This window comes from Ambystoma mexicanum, chromosome 11 (genome assembly GCF_040938575.1).
Source record: "Ambystoma mexicanum isolate Mex_15411 chromosome 11, UKY_AmexF1_1, whole genome shotgun sequence".
In the NCBI taxonomy this organism is placed as follows: domain Eukaryota; kingdom Metazoa; phylum Chordata; class Amphibia; order Caudata; family Ambystomatidae; genus Ambystoma; species Ambystoma mexicanum.
The window spans coordinates 8,452,563-8,471,617 of record NC_090934.1 but is presented as its reverse complement, the minus strand read 5'-3'; the positions used below and the strand labels follow the sequence as shown (position 1 = coordinate 8,471,617).

At 48.6% G+C, this 19,055-nt stretch overlaps 1 protein-coding gene and 1 long non-coding RNA gene across 2 annotated transcripts in view; one reads left to right on the top strand and one right to left on the bottom strand.

Annotated features, from left to right (window-relative positions):
- The window catches only part of ELOA (elongin A), a 190,321-nt gene that overhangs the window by 26,594 nt on the left and 144,672 nt on the right, over window positions 1–19,055 (top strand). Inside the window, exons 2-4 of the mRNA XM_069622389.1 lie at window positions 3,434–3,490; window positions 7,458–7,570; window positions 7,956–9,108. Coding sequence (XP_069478490.1) covers window positions 3,434–3,490; window positions 7,458–7,570; window positions 7,956–9,108 — 1,323 coding nt within the window. The remainder of the gene's footprint in view (window positions 1–3,433; window positions 3,491–7,457; window positions 7,571–7,955; window positions 9,109–19,055) is intronic.
- Window positions 1–19,055, bottom strand: part of LOC138502982 (uncharacterized) — a 129,287-nt gene that overhangs the window by 15,561 nt on the left and 94,671 nt on the right. The gene's annotated exons all lie outside the window — the stretch shown is intronic.

The window sequence follows — 19,055 nt, the reverse complement described above, 5'->3', positions numbered from 1 at the left end:
AGTGACGGACCGACCCTTCGTGCATGTCGGTTTCCATGAGGCCTTGACGCACTCTCTACAGCACATTATGCCACAGAAGAGACTTAAAGCCTTTTTCTCTCCACATGTTTATTTGCCTGCACTCCTGTCTTGCACTTAACTGAACCTGCTGTATTTCACTAACCTGTATGTAACTATGTAACATATGTATATGTAAGAAATGCGCCCAGATGCCTCAGGGCCTGGTGCGCTTTACAAATAAATAAAATACAAATATAAATGGCCATGTCACAGCACTGGGGAGCAGTGAAGTAAGCTTCCAGGACCCAAGCAAGCCAACCCAAAGACTAGCACTAAGGGCCCCCTCTGCCAGCCAGATTAGGGAGAATGGGCATGAAACGGAAGGCAATGTTCCCAAAACAGACTTGCAGGCAAGAGAAATGACCCGGGCAGCTGGTACACATGGAGGGATCGTGTCAGAAATGCAAACTTGCCATGTTCGCAAATTGTGCTTTGTTTGCCATGCTATCAAAGATTGTATATTGTAGCATGCCGGCACCAAAGAGGTCACACAAGCGTTCTGTTTGGCTAGCGGTGGGTCCTACGTCCTTTTCACACTACCATGGTGCTTTTGCGAGCCTACAAGTGTTGCAACCAAGCCCAAGAAATAACCTTTCTCCTTATTCCTTTAGCCCCCAACCGGGCAGGGTCTTGAGATGGCAGAACTAGAAACAAACAAGGGTGGATGTCAATCATGGCTACCCCAGAGCGGTTGTGCTTGGGCTGCAGTGGTGTGAGAGACAGGAATCCCTCGAGCTGATCTGCATAGTCCCGCCTTTGTTTATCCTTCTTAGCCTGGGCGCCAGTTGCCATGTACTTGTAATGGAGGGCAGCATGTGACTCCTGGGTCAAAAGAGGGGTGTAGAGACTGCTTACCAGATAACATTGGTGATAAGTAAGGCAGAGTCCAGTTGATGATCATTTAGCTTTGGGAACGAAACGCACGGCGGGGGAATTAAGGCGTGGACCAATGTACCTGATGGCGGAAGAGGTTTTCAGTTTTTTCAACTGGACGAAGCCCATCTAAGAACCCACAGCATCAGCCAGGTTGCAGAGCTCTCCAGGTGGGTGTGGTGACCCAGAACATCAGGCCAGCAAGAGGGATTCCTATTCTACCTATAGACTATAAGGTAGACCTTTGTCCTATCTAGCGTTGAATTTTAAGCCTTTGCTATCCATACAGCTTGTCGCAGTTCTCATAGCCCCAGGAAAAGGTGTATTTTCGTTAGTGCTCTATCAAGATGGGAAAGAGTTTGGGTGTTCTCAGCAGAACTGTCAAAATGCAAACCAAAGCTACAAAGAAGCTTTGACAAAGGATGTAGGAGAAGTTATTTATTTGTATTTACCTAAACAGCCGGCATGTAACTTCCAGCAGGTTGAATGTGCATAGGATGAAGCATCGACCACAAGTCCTGGAGAGAGATTCCTTTATATTATGCATTAGTTGCTGGGTGACTCTGGTAGGCGTCATAGACCGGGGGACAGGCCTAAATGAATGGAGTAAACGTACAGGAACCAGTACCATCCCCCGATTAAGCATTATACAGGTTTAAATTACGGAGCGGCCTGATGTCGGCTTTACGGTTGGGACGTCATCAAGTTCTTTGGAGATGCCGGACCTGTTGGACTTTGCTCCCCATGTTGACCACTTTGGTAAGTGATTCAACAACAATCTCCATCCTTTTGGGGGTTGAGGGGTACGAGGGATCAGCATTTTCTGTAATGGTGACAAAGCTAGTTACTGATCGGAGGCCATTTCCGGTCTGACTATTGCTGTCGGTGAGGAGGAGCATGTATACCGGATTCATTTTTCCACCCTGGGTTCAAAATGAATCTCTGATAAAGAATTTCATGTTGGAAAACCAGAGACCACCTCTTGGATCACTTGCAGGTTCTGGAAGAATCCAGGGTGGTCTTCATCTCCAGGCTCCTCCATGTCCGATGTGGTATGAGACAAACTACTTGAGGAGCACCTGAAGTGTATTCTGCTTTGAGTTTGGGGGAGCAGTTATTGGGTACCTGGACTGAAATCGAGCAGAGTGAAAATCCCAGCTTGACACTTGTCCCATTGCTGGGCACATATCTGACGCTGGGGAGGTATCCTGAAGGAAGGTGGTGTGGCGCAGCGGGGGTTGAATTCTGAGACCGTCGGCCTTCTTCTAAGCACAGGTCTACCGCGCGAGGAATGGTGGCCTGTACACAGGGAGTGTAGTGCATCAGGATCAGTCCGAATAAACGTTCTTGCTCCAAGTCGAAATTTTGCTGTTGCTGGACATTTTGGCCAACTTTGCTAAAATGCCTAAAATTCACTGAAGGGACAATTTTTCGATCCAGGGCCCAAAAATGTGCACCCGCCACTAGGTCGTAATCATTGTCTCTTGGCGAGTAAGAAATGGCATGCTGTATTCATGTTAAATTGAGGTGGCAAGTGACCTTTTATAGCTTGCTACATTTTTACCTCCGTTTCCAGTTGCAAGGATCGAAATTAAGATTGGAAAAGCAAGAGCTAAAAGTAGCTCCTGGGTATCCAGCATTAGGCAGTGACCAGGAGCTACCACTGGGGAACAAGGAGCTAAATGCAGCTCCTGGGTATCCGGCATTAGCCAGTGAGCAGGAGGTATAAGCAGCTCGTGGGCTAGTAGTACAGTGTTCCGCAAATCTAACTGCCATATAAGATGCAAACCTATCATTGTGTCCATTGCTTAATATTTATAAGGCGCACTATACAGGAAAATGGGAGCATGTCAGTTTAGAAAATGATTATTTCAAGTGCGCCTTTTTGTTTCAGACAGAGGTTGTCGCACAGTAATCCCTGCTAGAGACCCGCATATGCAGCATGTCCTGCTAGAAAGAAGATGAGGGCTGTACGCCACAGACATGCAGGCATCTGCCCTTTTGTATGCCCTTCACTGGTGTGTTGTATCATCAGCCACACTCCATTGTGCAGAATTATATAATAACATTGCATCTTTTCACTTGCGAGAACTACAAAGCAAGCACAGGTTACAAGAAAAGTCCCTATGTTTTTAAAATTAAGTTATATTTTTTTACTTGCCACTGACCAGTCTTCTTTTTAAACTCGCTGGAACTATGCCTCTTCTCATTCAGAAAAGTACAGAGAAAAATGTGACTTGTCTGAGACCTAGTGTAGACCCTGAGTCCGGCTTGTGATCTGCTGTGGGTTTAACAGACATTAAAGCTTCTTTTGGGGGTAGGGGGGAGTCGGTGCGTTGGTGTGCAGGGCTTGCAGGGTGGGAGTAGTGCTCCTCGAGGACTTAATACTCCTGCGTTTTGCTAACTGTGCTCACTTTGTGCCCCGAAAGGAATATACATGGGTAAAGCCAATCCCAGGTTTCGCTTGGTCCGTGTTAATGTCCTTCTCCTTTCTCTGCAGCTGTTCAAGAGCCTGAAGAGACTTGCTGAGCTGCCCATCACTATTGATATTCTTGCGGTAAGAGCTTTTCCCTGGTGTGTCCTTCTGCACGTTTTGGACCCAGTAGGCTGACTCCTCCATCGGCCAAGGTCCTTCGTACTGGTAACAGCTGATGCCATTGATTTTTGCATTCCCCACCCCCCCCTCTTTGGGCAGTTTTCCAAAGTATCACCATCAGCCCCCCTATTTCCCCCCCACCACTACCAACACATCAATCAAAGCCGATCTTCAGCCTCTGTTAATGTTAATCTTCAGCCTCAGCCAAACTAAACGCCACGCCCATCAATTTCCAACACAAAAGCCTCCACAACGCACCACTCAAACGCCAAACCAAGAACAAAACCACTTTTCCCCCATTTTAGGTAACACACCACCCCCTGCCCCCACCTCCACCCTCAAAAGTGCACTCATCAATGCCCGTTCACTAGGTGCCCATGCAATAGATATCCATGACCTCATCGATGACCAACATCTTGATATGCTGGTGGTCACTGAAACCTGGCTTCACCCAGCGGCAGGACCACTTCTAGCCCTTGCCATACCCCCGGGATTCAGCATCCTTAGAACAGACAGGACAAACACCCAAGGAGGTGGAGTTGCCATAATAGCCAAAACCACTCTGGAAATCAGAGTTTGCCCAATAGAACAGATACAAGGTTATGAACTCCTACTAGTGAAGTATACTTCCAACCCCAAAACCACTACCAACTTACTAGCAGTGTACAGATCACCCAATAAAAATACACACCCCGACTTGGACATCCCGCTACTCCTAACTCCCCTCATCAAGCCTAAAACTAAATGCATAGTCCTCGGTGACTTTAACCTAGGATACAATGACCCCCTGTACTCTGATGCATCTACATTCTATACAGCCATGTCAGAAATGAATTTCGTACAGCTGATAGATAAACCCACCCACTCAAAATGAAGAACCTTGGACTGGCTTCTCACTCTTAACTCTCTAGTCACCATTGACTCCATCCTCCCAGTCAATTGGTCAGATCACTATGTAATTAACTTCACTATAGACAACGCTAGTACAGATCACATCACCCCCAAAAAACCAGAAACTTTCGAAACTAGAAATATTAAAAAGCTCTTCCGACAAACTCACTCCAGCCCTGAGTGCTGCCCTTGCCCATACGGTTCTAGGCACCAACAACCTTTCCTATCTAGCAGAACAATACCAACAACGTCTTACCCAAACTATTGACCTACTTGCTCCCATCACCACTAAAACCCGCAGACCTGACAAACGTTCCTGTTTTTGGTTTAATGAGGAACTTGTAGCCTTAAGACGCACAAAAAGATCACTTGAACACCTCCATAAGAAAAACAATACCCCAGAATCGGCATTAGCCTTCGCTGACGCCAACAAAACTTACAAATCAGCAATAATCACTCAAAAAGCCAATGCCTTTATCCTTCGTATTACTAATGCTTCCTCAGACAGCAAAGAACTGTTTACCATCCTTAGAGAGCTTGAAAACCCTTGTCAAACCTCAGCACCTTCCAACGCTAGTAAAGACTGGTGCACCACTATACAAAACACCCTCTCATCTAAAATCCTCCTACTGCAAAATAAAATCGATAGTAAAAGAACGCTCCTAGCTGACAAAACTCCACCCACCATATCAATGACCACATCAAATGCCGCTACTGGCCCCCCATTTCAATTCACACCAGTGTCTAACAAAGAAGTATTTGACACCATAATGAAACTTAAAGCCTCCAACTGTAAAGAAGACCAATTCCCCTCCCACCTAGTGAAACTCTGTACCCCCACCCTTACACCCATCATCACCGAATTAATCAATGCCCCTTTCCTCACAAACATAGTCCCCACCAGTATCAAAAAAGCTTGGGTGACACCACTTCTAAAAGAACCATCCCTGGACCTTTCAATACCCACCAACTACCGACCTATTACAACGGTCCCATTTCTTCTAAAAATAATTGATAAAATAGCCTACTGCCAAATACAGAACCATTTGGAACACCATCAACTATTAGGAGACCGTCAGTCAGGATTCCGTCCCAACCATAGCACAGAGACAGCCCTCCCTGATCTGACGATCCAAATGGATGCCACTAGAGAAGCAGGTAAACTGTCTACTGATGCTCCTGGACCTCTCAGCGGCCTTTGATTTGGTCGACCACGATAAACTCTGTAACACTCTAGCAAACAATTTCAACCTAGCTCCGAACGCCACCAACTGGATCAAATCATTCTTGCATTCTTGGCTGATAGGACTTCCAGAGTATCCATCGACAAAGAATCAGCAGACCCAGTGCCTGTCCCGGCAGGTGTGCCGCAAGGCTCCTGCCTATCCCCCACTCTGTATAATGCCTATACGAAGCTATTATTCGCAGCGTTGGATGCCATAGGTGTCATCTATACTAACTTCGCCGATGACACCCAAATCCTCATTCCTCTCTCAGGCAATCACGAACAAGACTCCCTCCTGGTTAACCAAATCTACTCACTCATTCAAAACTGGATGGCTAATTGCCTTTGTCTCAACGACGACAAAACCAAGCTCCTCATACTAGGCTCCTCCAGCAAAATCAATACCCTTGAGCCCGCTTTCAAATCATTCACCATCGATGGAACCATAATCCCTGTTCTTAAACAAGTCAAGACCCTTGCCGTCTACTTAGATGCAACACTATCCATGTCTAAACAAGTAAACACATTAGCCTCGTCCACTTCCTACACCTCCAAACTCATCTGCCTCAGCCGTAAATTCCTCTCAGCCAATAACTGCGTTATTCTAGCCAGAGCACTCATACTGTCTAAGCTAGACTATTGTAATATCCTCTTCCTTGGCACCTCCAAAGCCAACATAGCCAAACTTCAACTCATGCAGAACAAAGCCCTCAGAGCAGCCTTAGGCATCAAAACATCTGAACATATCTCTAACACCAGAAGAGACCACCACTGGCTCCCCATCCAAGCTAGAATTCTATTTAAAACCCTCAGCATCACTCGCAAATGCAGGGCTAACAAAGCACCCAAATACCTCAACAACACAGTCATGATGAAGCCACAGACCAGACTCCTCAGGTCCACAAAAACGCATACCTTGAAACCCCCAGATACAAAAGAGAGAAAGCAGGGGGTAGTAGCTTCAAAACACTGGCCCCCAGACATGGGAACGCTCTACCCACCCACATCATGAACGAAACTTCCTTCCCTAAATTCAAAAGTTTCTTGAAGACTTGGCTTTTCAATAAGTACTAACTGAACCAGAGCACTAATCCGCTCCAATTAACTGTACATATCTGACTGCTTTGTATATTGTATAATATCTGACTATTTTGTATATTGTTGTATATTATTGACTGCTACTCCTGTGTACCTCTGTGTTCATTCTCCCATTGTCTGGAACTACGCAGTGATTTCCCCCAGGTCTGGGCGTATAACAAATGTAATAAAATAAAATAAATGGCCCAGCTCTCCCAATGTTAATTTCCTTTGGGACAAGACCTTGTCAGTAAAAAAAACTGGAGCTGAAAAGTGTGAGAGTGATGCGTCTCGTCTAAAAAGTTTTCAGATTGGAGAAAATATGGAGCCGGTGGATTTTAGAACAAGTTTGCCACATTTTGCATACAGCAACAATGAGCACAAAATGTAACCAGACCAGACCTGTGCCGTTATGTCATGCCCAACATCGGCTGTTGAGAGTAGTAGGTTTTCTTCAGTCTGGGACCGAGATAATGGCACCAAGTGGCACGAAGCAAGACTGTGTGCAAGCCAAGTCCTCCCTCTGAGTAAAGACCCCCCACGCTCCCCCAAACCCATCAGCACCTACCTGTTCTTGGTTTTGCAGCCTGGGGTGGGTGTGGGAATTTCCCCTAACTGCACTCTTGGGAAAGCTTATTGGCCCACAGAGAGCCAAGCGTTTTCAAGCCTTATTAACTTGGGGATTCTCCTTAGCTGATGTCTGCTTTACTCTTAACTTAAATTCTTTTCTTGCAGGAAACTGGTGTTGGAAAAACTGTGAACGGGTTACGAAAACACGAGCTGGTGGGCGAGTTTGCAAAGTCCCTGGTAGCACGGTGGAAGAAGCTGGTCCCTCAGGAACCAGAGCGGTATGTCCACTCCATCTTCGGGTTTTCTGTGGGGTGTGCTGCAGGATGAGATTTGAAGAATTGTAGTATTCGGATTTAGTTGGCCTCTGGATCATGCCCGCAGGGCTCCTGTTCCATATCCGCTTTGCATTACTCTGCTCAGCTCCTGCTTACTATTGGAACTTGTCCTATTTCTTGATTTCCTCTCCTGGCAGTTTCTCCTCTCCCCATCATCTTTTCGCTATTGCAAACGTTGGTTCTTCGCATGCCACCCGCTTTACTGTGTCCCTGCTCTTCCCTTTTTATCTCCTCACTAGCTCGCTCTTGCATGCCCTGCTTTTCTTACCCACTCAACCAGTAGCTTGCGAGAGCATTCTTATTAGTCCATGTTTCTTTCTCTCTGCAGAAATAATGTCCATTCTGAGGAACGGGAGCTTGATCGGAGCAGTTCTCGGAAACCCCAGCGAGAGCCGTCCCCTCAGGAAGAAGAGGATGAGGCGGAGAACGAATACAGGGCTGCAATTGACCCCCCTCGCACCAAGTCTGTGGACCATGTATCTCGTGATAGGAAGCAAAGCAACCGACAGCAAGAGGAAAGATGGGTGCCATCCCCACCAGCGCAGTATTCAGACCAAGAAGATTGGGACAATGATGAAAGTCACCTGGAAGAGCCACCTGACAGCCCCCCACTTATTTATATAGACCAGCGGGAGCCTCAACTGACCGGCTCTCACCACAAAGCTAGTAAAGGCCAGTCCCACTTGGAAGCCCAGTATGGTCACCGAGAGACTGTTGATGGTGCAGTCATGAGACGCAGCAAGGAGCACAAAACCTCACACCGTGAGAAGCATCGCATCGAGGCAAAGGAAGAGGTCAATTGGAGCCACGAAAGACTCCCCAAGCCCTCTGGGAAGGATTTACACAGGGAGCAGTCCTCGCTGAGTGGCACCCGGGAGAAGCTTGAGAACGTGGAGAGGAGAGCACGTGGCCATGAACATGTGACTGCATCCAGCATCTCGCGCAAGGATCGTCCACAGCTGCACTCTGACAATAGCCATGATCCTGCACCAAGTGTCATTAAAAAGGAGCGACTGCAGCACCCAGAGGAAAAGCCAGACCTTTTAAAGAAACAGAAGTCCAGGGAGCTAGAGAAAAGTAAAGGCGAGCGGACCCGGCTTGACCTGGATGGTCCGAGGGCCGAGCGGGAAAAGCCCCACACTGAGCGGGAGGGAAAGAGCAAAAGTCATTCCAAAGACACAAATCAGCATGAAAAAAAGACTGTGAAGTTTTCTTCTGATGTAGACTCTGACACAGAGGATAAATTTGAACAACCCACCATGTCTTTTGAATCCTGCTTAAGCTATGACCTTCCTAAAAAGAAGAAAAAACTTGTGAAAAAGCCTGTCCCTCCACCACCCCCAGCACCCCCAGCTCCGCATAAAGGAAGCAGCAGCAAACAGAACGGCACAAAGGGGAGCAGCCATACGTCTGAGTCCAGCAAAAGAAGTTTGCACGAGAAGCGGGAAAGGACACCCTCGCCCCCTCCTAAACCAAAAAAGGTAAATGTTTCTGACTCTCAAACTGCTGCTAATGCTGACTCGTCCACTTACCTTCTGTGCTTCGGGGGCTCCCCCTGAATAGGGACCCCCTGAAGCACTGAGGGAAAGAGGGAGACCTGGTGATTCTGGTAAACCTGTAACCTGCCCTTTTAGCATGTCCTTTGTTAATAATCCCTTGAATCGTGCATCTTGTAAGAGGAGACTCGGCGGAATTATATTTAATCTATAAATCAAAGCACCAGTAAATGCATAGGCACCTCATCTGTGCAGCACACGTTGTTTAAACTTGAAAACAGGCCTTTGCTCTCACCCGTGATGGCCAACACTTGGCAATTAAGACATTGTCCCGGGAGGATAGCTCAGCTGTAACGTGCTTGCCTTGGAAGGAAGACGACGCAGAGCAACACAGGTTTGATCCCCAGGTCCGCGCTTAGAAACCTCTGGGTTTTAAGCGCTTTATAAATAACCTATCATATCATAGTGTGCTGTGTATTCGGATAATTGAAGTGGCGAGTGAGTTTTAGTTGCACACACACCACGCCCCCCCCCCCCCCTGATGAACATGTCAGTTCCTCCAACCTTCTCTCCATGACCCCCTCCCACCCCCACATTGACGGACCGCTCAGCCGTTCTCTTATCGCTTTTGACACCCTCTTCTATGATTGACTAACACTGGACCATTCACCCTATTCCTGCTGTGAAGCAAGTTCATAGTAACCCTGGACTTTGCAGACTCCCTACTCTTTCCTCCCTTCCAAATCTGCCAGTCGAGGGAGGTCGACCCTCCATCAGCCTTTTTGACCAATGGCTCTCAAGCCTCTCACCCCCTCCAGGTTGGCCTCCAGCAGACATGGCCCCTCACCAATATGGATCATTACTTCCTTCAAAACACTCAACCACACCCTAGAACTCAGATGGCGGGGTGGCCCTTCTCCGCCTAATAGAGCTGCCTGCGCCCATCCGATCCATGTCTAAAAGTCAGAAATTCAAAAGGTCAAACAGCAGCAAGGAACTCCACAAGATCTCAGAATTGAAGGCCCTACTTGCACGGCCTCACTTCTCCCAAGCACTCTGTGATGCCCTCTCAGACCCTTTGTACAACATTTTGACAGAAGGAAACCGCACCACTGGCTCAAAACTAGCGGCACTCCCACCCCGATCACACCCCCACACTCCTTTCCAGCATGTCTTCTCCTCTTTCGCTCTCATCTCTCAACCTGATTTCCTGAAGCTACTTGCTAGCAGCTGCCCGTCGGGATCCCCGAGTGATCCATGCCCTTCCGTCGTCCTTAAATCATTTCCTCAACCTGTGGAGGTGGCATTGTGAGATCCATAATAGACTCCTCTCACCACAGGCTTATTTCCAGCAGCAGTCAAGACCTCACACATCAAGCCCCCCTACTTCCATCCAACTACAGACCTATCTCCAGCAACCTCTTCTTAACCAAACATATAGACCGAACAGCCTACTCCCGGCTCGGTCTCTCCACCGAATCCAACCACCTTCTCAGCCACGCCAAGTTTGCCTTCAGACCCCTCTGTGGAACTGAATGGTCCCTAGTTTCCATCTGGTTTACCGCCAAAAGCACTGCAGACACAGACGGCTCTGCCACGCTTATCCTCCTTGACCTCTCGGGGCCGATGACACCATTGACAGCATCCTCACTGACAGACTCCACTCACTTGGTATAAAAGACACAGTACTTGCATGGATTTCCTCTTTCCTTGCTAACAGATCATCCTTGTTTCTCCTCAGAGGGGCGTCCTGTCATCAACAGCATCCCACAGGGCCCCCCTACTCAACCTCTACATGAGCCTCCTCCCTTATTCGTTCGCATAACCTGACCTGTTAGAACTATGATGACACGCAGATCACCTTTATGATCCCTAAGTCTGCCTCCATCCCCCACCCCGATCTTGCTTCCTGCCTCAGACATTGACCATTGGATGACAGACCACCACCACCACCTCATCCCTGGAAAAACAGAAATAGTTATCTGTGGTAAGTCTGCTCTCTTCCCCCAACCCAAGCCCTGGCCTTCCTCCCTAGGCCCACCCGCCTGCCGTGTTCAACGCAGGAAAGAACCTGGGATGCACCATGGACGCTGATCAGACACCCTCGCACCATATAACACTGTATCCAAATCTTTATATGTACACCACATTCTCCGACACTTTCTTCCCTCGGTCACCAAAAAACTAAACTAAAACTGAAGCCGCTCACTTCTGATTCCAAGTGTTGCCAGAAGAATGAATGTGCAGGCCAAAGAGTTCTTGAAATGTAAGTCAATGAATGCTCTGGAGAGAAGTATAGGATCAAAGGAATGGAGCCCCACAGGAGCGGGGGCCGGGAACGCAAGATGCAGCAATAGTGTTTCAGAACAAAGGAGGAGCAGCATCAAGGCTGCAACAGGAAGAATCAAATGAGGAAGGATGGTATGGGATGCAGGAGTGCAGCGCAGGCAGATGGCAGTGACGGTAGGAAACGAGAGCTGAAAGGCGGCAGCTCGCGGGGAACGGAAGCGGCACCGTGGAAACACAGAGTGCTATAAGGAATGAATCAAGTAGAATGTGGACGATACAAGGAACCTCTGAAGCCAAGAAAAATATAGTAAAAGGATACTAGTCGAGGGTAAACGAGCGTCGGTATCTGATTAAAAGCGGTGCGTAGCGCTCGCCTTATCCAGGCATTAAATAGTAAACACTGAAGTGATGGCTTCAGAGGGAGCTCTGCCATCTTTAGGGAACACTAGACTGTTGCTTCTTGTTCTAGTGGAAGGTAAAGGAGAGTGCTGTGTTGCTGGAGATAACCGACAAAGGGGGTAACCTTTTCCACTTATGCCAGAGAGACCAGACAGGAACTTGATTCCTGACACCCTCCACAAGACAGGCCCAGAATACCTTTAACAGAAACTCACCTGTTACTGTTAAGGGAGTTTTCCTAAAGTCCTACTTGGAGGGTAAGGCTTTAGTAAGCTATTGCAGTGGTTTATAGATCCCCCCCCCCCCCCCCCCCAAGTCTTGGTATCTGTAAGAATCACAACAGGAGCCGGTATTGATGCTGAACAATCAAGGAAACGGTGTAAATTCATGAACTGAATAACCACAGACTTTAGGGCAGTTACTTCACTGTGGGGTTAAAGTCTGGGGTAAGTATTTCCTCTGAGGTCTCTCCTATTCTCACGAGGCCAGATAGGCCCACCAGTCGCTTACACTCTCTTCTCCTCCCTGCAACGAGCAACAGAATGAGGATTAATCCAGTTCCTTTTATATTCCGAGATAGGCTTGTGTATGGGCTAATCATGGACCAGTTCTCCCACCCTCCATGGGATTGGCTGGTAACCTGTGAGTCTTGCCCCTTAAAAGAAAGCTGCCATCCCCCCTCCATTTTCCTTTTCCGTACGTTAGAGGGGGAAGGGTTTTGCATGGTGCCTGCGGGCAGCCGAGCCCGTCCTGCGCTCCCGCAGTGCTGGCGGCCTGGACAAATCTGAGAGCGGCCGGCGCTGTGACAGTGCAGGCAGGCCAGCAGGTGCCGCCAGGCAAACTGCCGCGAGCACCGTGGGGGCCGCAATGCTCGCTTCCCCACAATATCATACTACTCAGGAACCTTGGTAGATTGTTAGAGCAGTCAGGCTTATCATAGAAGGAAGATGTGAGCTGTAGGTAAGTACACAGAACCCAGTTAGAAATGCACATCAAAGAAACACTTACACATACATTTATATTAAAAATATAGATTATATTTACACAAGTCATTGTTAGATACTTGGCACAATAAACATATACTCATAGGTATACTTTTAGTTGCTTCCGAAAAGCTGCTTCTCAGTTGGTGGTTGCTGAACGCTTACAATTGTTACAGGAGTTTGACAGGTTTAACCGTATTATCAGTAATGACGTGCACCCACAAAGTAATACAGTAATTTAAGTTTAGCTAAGACAAATAAGATTAGGAGGGCAAATAATTGGTTAGTGTTAAACTAGCATAGCTTAAGGTTCAATAAGCGGTTTCTTCACACAGCAAGTCTTTTTAAAGTCCAAAACGCAATCCTAGCTAAAAGTCAGCTCAGAGAGGTTTAAAGTCTTGAATAGCAGCAGAAGGTTCTTATGGATACTTTTCTAGTCTCTAGGATAAAAAATGCAAGAAGGCTTAACCAACGTCGGAGACCCTGTTAAAGGACTTGCTAAAGGGACCCAAGCAGCAGCTTGAGTCGGAGGTAAGAGGGAGTTGCCCTAGACACCCCTACGTGCACTCAAATGCTCTGGAGCAACTTTCTGGAAAGAGGTAAGCAATGCCTTTTCCCCACAGTACCTTTGGTTAGAAGAAAGGGATTGTGGCTTCATGCTCCGCGATGTTGCCTCTCTGGACCCGACCTCTGCATACTTTGGTCTGATTACGAAAGACAGGCCAGTGGACGGGATCTCTCGGCAGCAGTCTCGAGGGAGGACCTCTGGCACGGCTTTCATCAACCTCTCTGGCCACCCTGTGGTTTTGGTGCCTTTTCTGCAGAACCAACAAATGACGGGATTTGCCCGGCCAATCTTCTGTGGGTCCTGCACTCTGTTGTGGTGACTTGGAGAAGGTGGATTGTGTCTCTGGAGTGTCCTTTGGGGGCTCAGTAAGGACTTGGACGAATTCGGTCTTTGCTCGACAATTCACTTAAAATGGGTCGCAGTGGTCTCTGCACGGCATTTCAAAGGGTCTGCAGGTGTCTGGTCATCTTGCTTCAGTTCCTTTAGTTTCCAGTGGTCGACTTGCTTTTCACGCCAGGAGCCTCACCTTTTACACAGTTCCAGCACTCACTCCTGTGCAATCTCTTATCAGCAATCTACAGAAAGGGGCGTAGAGCTGTCTAATCAGGACAGCCAGACCTCCAATGCGAGCTGATCCTATTCAGGCACTCTGACAAAGGACAGGGGGTGGGGGGGATGGAAGATTCCTCTCCCACTTCCTGCCTGCCTAGACACTCTGGAGCCTAGGCGGGGGACACCCAAGCGTTACCGCCAAAGGCAAAACACATGCACAGTCCTCACCCTCCCAGAATCGTGGTAGGGCTAACGAAGAATAACCATGCTAGAAATTACAAAAAAAGAAGCCCCTATTGTGCTATGGACATCGCCTGTAGTAGAAAACTCGCAGTTGGTAGAACATGTCCACTGCCACCATAACTAGGGGGCTGTCTGTGTGACTGGAAAGGTACAGTAGTAGTAGAGAGATGGGGGAAGCTAGGTGTCCCTTAGGCACTCCACATAAGGTGGTGTATGCCAATGAGTGACTGTGTGTTTGGTGATATACTAAGAACTGTAGTTACTCTAGGATATAGGAACGAATCTCGGAGGAGGACCCAAAGGCTTCCCAGCAACACTGCCCATAAGGTGCTGTTTGCTGCAGTAGTGAAATACAGATGCCTTTTTAAAGAGATGGAGGAAAATGGGAAATAGGACTGGTAGAATACAGAGTAAAGTGTTCCAAATGGCAGAGCCCATAAGAATGAATGAGTGGAAAAAGGCTCCACTCATTCAGAATTAAAGAAAAAGGTCCAGGCGGAGTTTGTCGCAGAGATTTTGCAGTCTGCGCTGTTTGTAAGCCCGTAGTCTGCTGTCCCTCTCCTTTCTGTGCCCGGAAAGGAGGAGGAGGAAGCTAGAATTGCCTCACTACACTACGGAACTGCCACAGAGTTTGGACGCAGAATTCTTGCGGTCTCCCTGACCAGCCGAGAGACACTTCCTTCCTGGGTGCATTCGGGCTGCAGCAGACGGCTATTGAAGCCAAGGAGTAGCCTCATTGCCATCTGCCTCAAATTAAGTGGCAGCGGGAGGCTTTCTATAGTACTACACAATTCAAAGTGTTTAGGTCTCATCTGAGACCTCCCTGTTTACCTACCCTCAGCTGGCTTCCTATGGACTTTAATGCTTCCTTTATAGACCACTTAAGTTACGGCCCTGTGCGTCACGATTAAGGATGCTCAGAATGTACCATTTTTTAAGTGGAGTGTACCGGGATGATGTAAGGGCCAGTGAGCCGGACTCATTTTCTACGATCAGAATGCAAGGCAGAGTCTTTCGGCTCTACAGTCAAGCGCACCAACACTATCTTTGACTGAAGGCGTTGCGTCAAATAATCATGTAACCCCCATAACTACAGTACGACAGGACTCCCGGGTGTCTGGGACGATCACCCCGATTTTGAATGACAGTTGTCTGGTTAGGGACAGAGTGTTTATAAATACCCTTTCAGCCTCCTCAGTAAAAAGAACGATTGAAGCTTGTTTTCCACCACCCCAGACACTGGGTCGGTGTGATCTGGAATCCGTATACTATAGAAGAGAGGGGGTAGTTCGGAGAGGCTCCCAGGGACACTGGATCTGAAATTTTGGCTACCGTGGAGAGCGAAGTGGCTGTACAAGTCCAGATTGAAAAAAAACTGAGAGGCTGTTATGTTGTTAGGCATTTATATATTGTGCTCATACACAAGTGTTTCAGAGTGCAACAAGGCAAGGGAGGGGAACTGGGGAGAACAAAACGGCGATCTTACTGGGCCCAGTGACATTTTCGAACATGCAAGGGAAAGGGGGGAAAAGTGCGTGGAAGGGGGGGAGTGGAAAGTGCAGAGCAGAGGAGAACAGATAAAATAAATGGATAATAGAAGCAATAAACCGTGGTAGTGCACCCAGCAAGTGGCAAGTGCTGTGTTTAAGGCAGCGGACTGGGTAAGTCTGATAATTGCAGAAAGAGAAGGCAGGACTGAATGAGTACAGATACAGTCCCCAGTGCGAGGGGTGACCAGGAGGGTGGCAGGTACATGGGCCCAGGGGACAGAGGGTGGCCAGTTGCACGTTGCCAAGAGAGAAACAGATCAGCAGGGGAGGGGGGGGGGCGAAGGCAGAAGCAAAGGGGAAGATCTTGAGGTGCTTCCGGAAACAGAGATGGTTCTCAAGTTTTAGTGTGGCAGGGAGGCTGTTCCAGAGGGAGGCCCCAGCTGAAGACCGAGGTCTACCCCCAGCTCGTTTCCTTGAAAGACGACTGACCCTAAGGGGGTTAGAGGTAGAGGAGAGAAGAGCTCGTGAGGGGAGGTATTTGCGGAGGGATAGCTGAAGGTATTTAGGACCCAGGCCCCTGAATGCCTTGTAGACAATGCAGAGGGTTTTGAATTAATCCTTGCATCCACTGGAAGCCAATGGAGAGATTTCAGAGCTGGAGAGATACAATCCCAGGGTTTGAGGCCAAGGACCAGACTCGCAGTCCTGTTCTGGATTAGTTGCAGAGGGCGGAGAGTAGAGGCAGGTAGATTTAGAAAGAGGCTGTTACAGTAGTCCAACCTAGAGAGAACCAGAGCTTGGGAGACAGTGAGCTTCTGGGGGTAGGAGAGGAAAGGCATAATACTTCTGAGGTGCAGTAGGAAGTTTGACTTTTTAGAGACATCAGAGATGTGTGCAGAGAAGGAAAGTGTGGAGTCAAAGAGATGACCCTAAAGTTCTTAGCCTTGCAGGTGGGGGTAGGAGGAGGGCCAAGCGAGGCCGGCCAGAGAGTGAGGGGAAAGGATGGTGAAGTGTGTGCCAATCAGGAGGATCTCTGTCTTGCTGGCATTCAAATGTCGGCACACCATTCTTGAATGGCAGTTAGGCAATCGAGATGAGAGAGGGGTGAGGAGGTGGCCGAGGGCAGCCTGAAAATCAGTTGTCATCGGCATAGCACTGGTAATTTGAGCAGAAAATGGCAATGCAGTGTGCGAGAGTTGGCAGGCATTGGTTGAAAAGCCAGGGCTAGAGGTTAGACCCCTGGGGAACACCACAGAAAGAGAGGGAGATAGATGATAGGAAGGACCCAAGTTGGACCTGGGAGGGTCGATCAGAGAGGAAAGAGGTCAGCCAGGCCAGAGCCTGATCAGCGATACCCAGGTTATCACAGAGAAGGTTGAGCAGGATGGGTATGGTTGACCGTGTCGAAGGCAGAAGTGAGATTGAGTAGGATGAGGACCGAGGGATGAGTCCAGGTTGGAGAGCAGATCTTCACAGATGTTCAGGAGAGCAGTTTCCGTGCTTCTGGCTGCTCTGAAGCCAGACTGGTGGTCATGGAGACGGCCAACAGAATCGGAATGATGGTTAAGCTGAGAGATGGCCAGATTTTCCAGGAGTTTGCCCCAGAAGGGAGTAATGGAAATTTGCTGATAGTTAGCCGGACAAGAAGGATCAGCTGTGGGTTTCTTGAAGAGGATGCACAAGGGAGTGCTTCACAGGGGAGGGGAAGGATCCTGAGGCAACGGAGTGGTTGCAGAAATCGTCAAGGGCTGGAGCGAGGGTATCCATGTGGTCCTTGATGGTTTAGAGGAACAGTGATGAACCTGTTTTGATAAGGCTTTCATAGATCGGACTTGTCTAGCGACCTTGTCAGGGGAGAAAAGGGGAAAGGACGAGAAGGTGTGTGCGGGTGGGGGCTAGATGTAGGAGGGTCAGCAAGCACAGACTGAGAGAATAGGAGGGGTAGGGGAGGAAAGGGTGGACAGGATGACTTGGGATTTTGAGATAAAGTGAGAGGCAAGGGCATTGTAGAGAGCCTGGGGGGCGAGGGGTAGAGACTGCAGCAGGGTTGGCAAGCTCCTTGCAGATTTTAAAGAGTTCGTCCGAGTTGTTAGATGCCACAGAGACATGGGCTTGAATGTGGACTCTCTTCTCAGTATTGCCTCAGTATTGCCTTTGGAGCAAGCGACAGGCTAGTTTGTCAGAGGGTGAAGTTGGCTCTTGGGGGGGGGGGGTGACTGGGAGAGCGTGAGAGGTGAGACGAGGCAGTGCTCACTCCAGGAGAGAGGAGTGGTCTGAGGGATAGAGAGGGGGAGGCCAGAGGAGATCAAGGCGTCAAGTGTGTGTCTTGCAGAGTGCGTTGGGCCAGCGGGGAGGATAGAGAGGGAGAGGGAATCACAGGGGGCTCTAAAGAGCAAAGAGAGAGTTGAGGTCACTAAGGAGGAGGAGGAGCTGAGTGGTTGAGGCCAGGAGGGAGGAGAAGAGGTCGGCCCACTCTGAGAAAAGCTGGGGACACCAAGACTGGGTTCTGGCTGCATTGGGTCTGTAGGACGCTTATGTGTGCAGCTAGGCCCGTTTGTCATGGGGTATAGCTGTGTTTTTATTGAATGATGAGGTGTTTGTGTGTTAATGTTCGTATGTGAGCAGCTAGGCCGAAATTGATTGAGGGGTATAGCTGCACTCTAATTGAGTGATGGTGTAGAGACGAGAGTAGGCATAGTGATATGGGAGATGAGAGGTTGGGTTGTTATGATCTAAAACGTAGGTAAGTAAATTAGGCCCTCTGGGACCATAGTCCAGGACAGTTGAGAGAATAAGGTGTCGTAGGGTGCTTGGGTGCACCAGTTGTGTGCAGCTGATGCAATTGCCTGATGGTAGCTGCTTCCTAGCATTTATGTGTGCAGTCTGGCGGGTGGACACCAGGACTGTGTTCTGGCTGCGTTGGGCCTGTAGAACGCTTATGTGCAGCTATGCCGGTTTTTGCTGCGTTTTATTGAATGATGAGGTGTTTGTGTTAATGTTCGTATGTGAGCAGCTGTGTGCTCCATTAAGACCATTCACAATTGCCAGACCAGGAGTGTTTGGAAGTGGCAGAGGGCTTGAGTGCCATACAATTGGAATCTACCAACATCTTGGGTGAAGGAGTGTCCCTAATTCCTAAAGACACAGTGACAGGCAATACACAGCATGCCCCGCTTCTCCAAAATGAGGCAGAAGCGGGTCAGCGACCGGATCCCACGCTAAAGGCCCTCCACTTGGTTTCTATGTCTTAGATGGTCTTTGGGGGGTGGGGGGAATTGGGGGGAGTCTGCATAAACTCAGGAGCATCCTGAGGACATTGATGCTGCCCTGGTGGGTTTCCGTAACTCCATTAACCAGGAGATGGTGGATAATGTCAGGGCCCTACAAACTGCAGTAGCTGCACAAGGA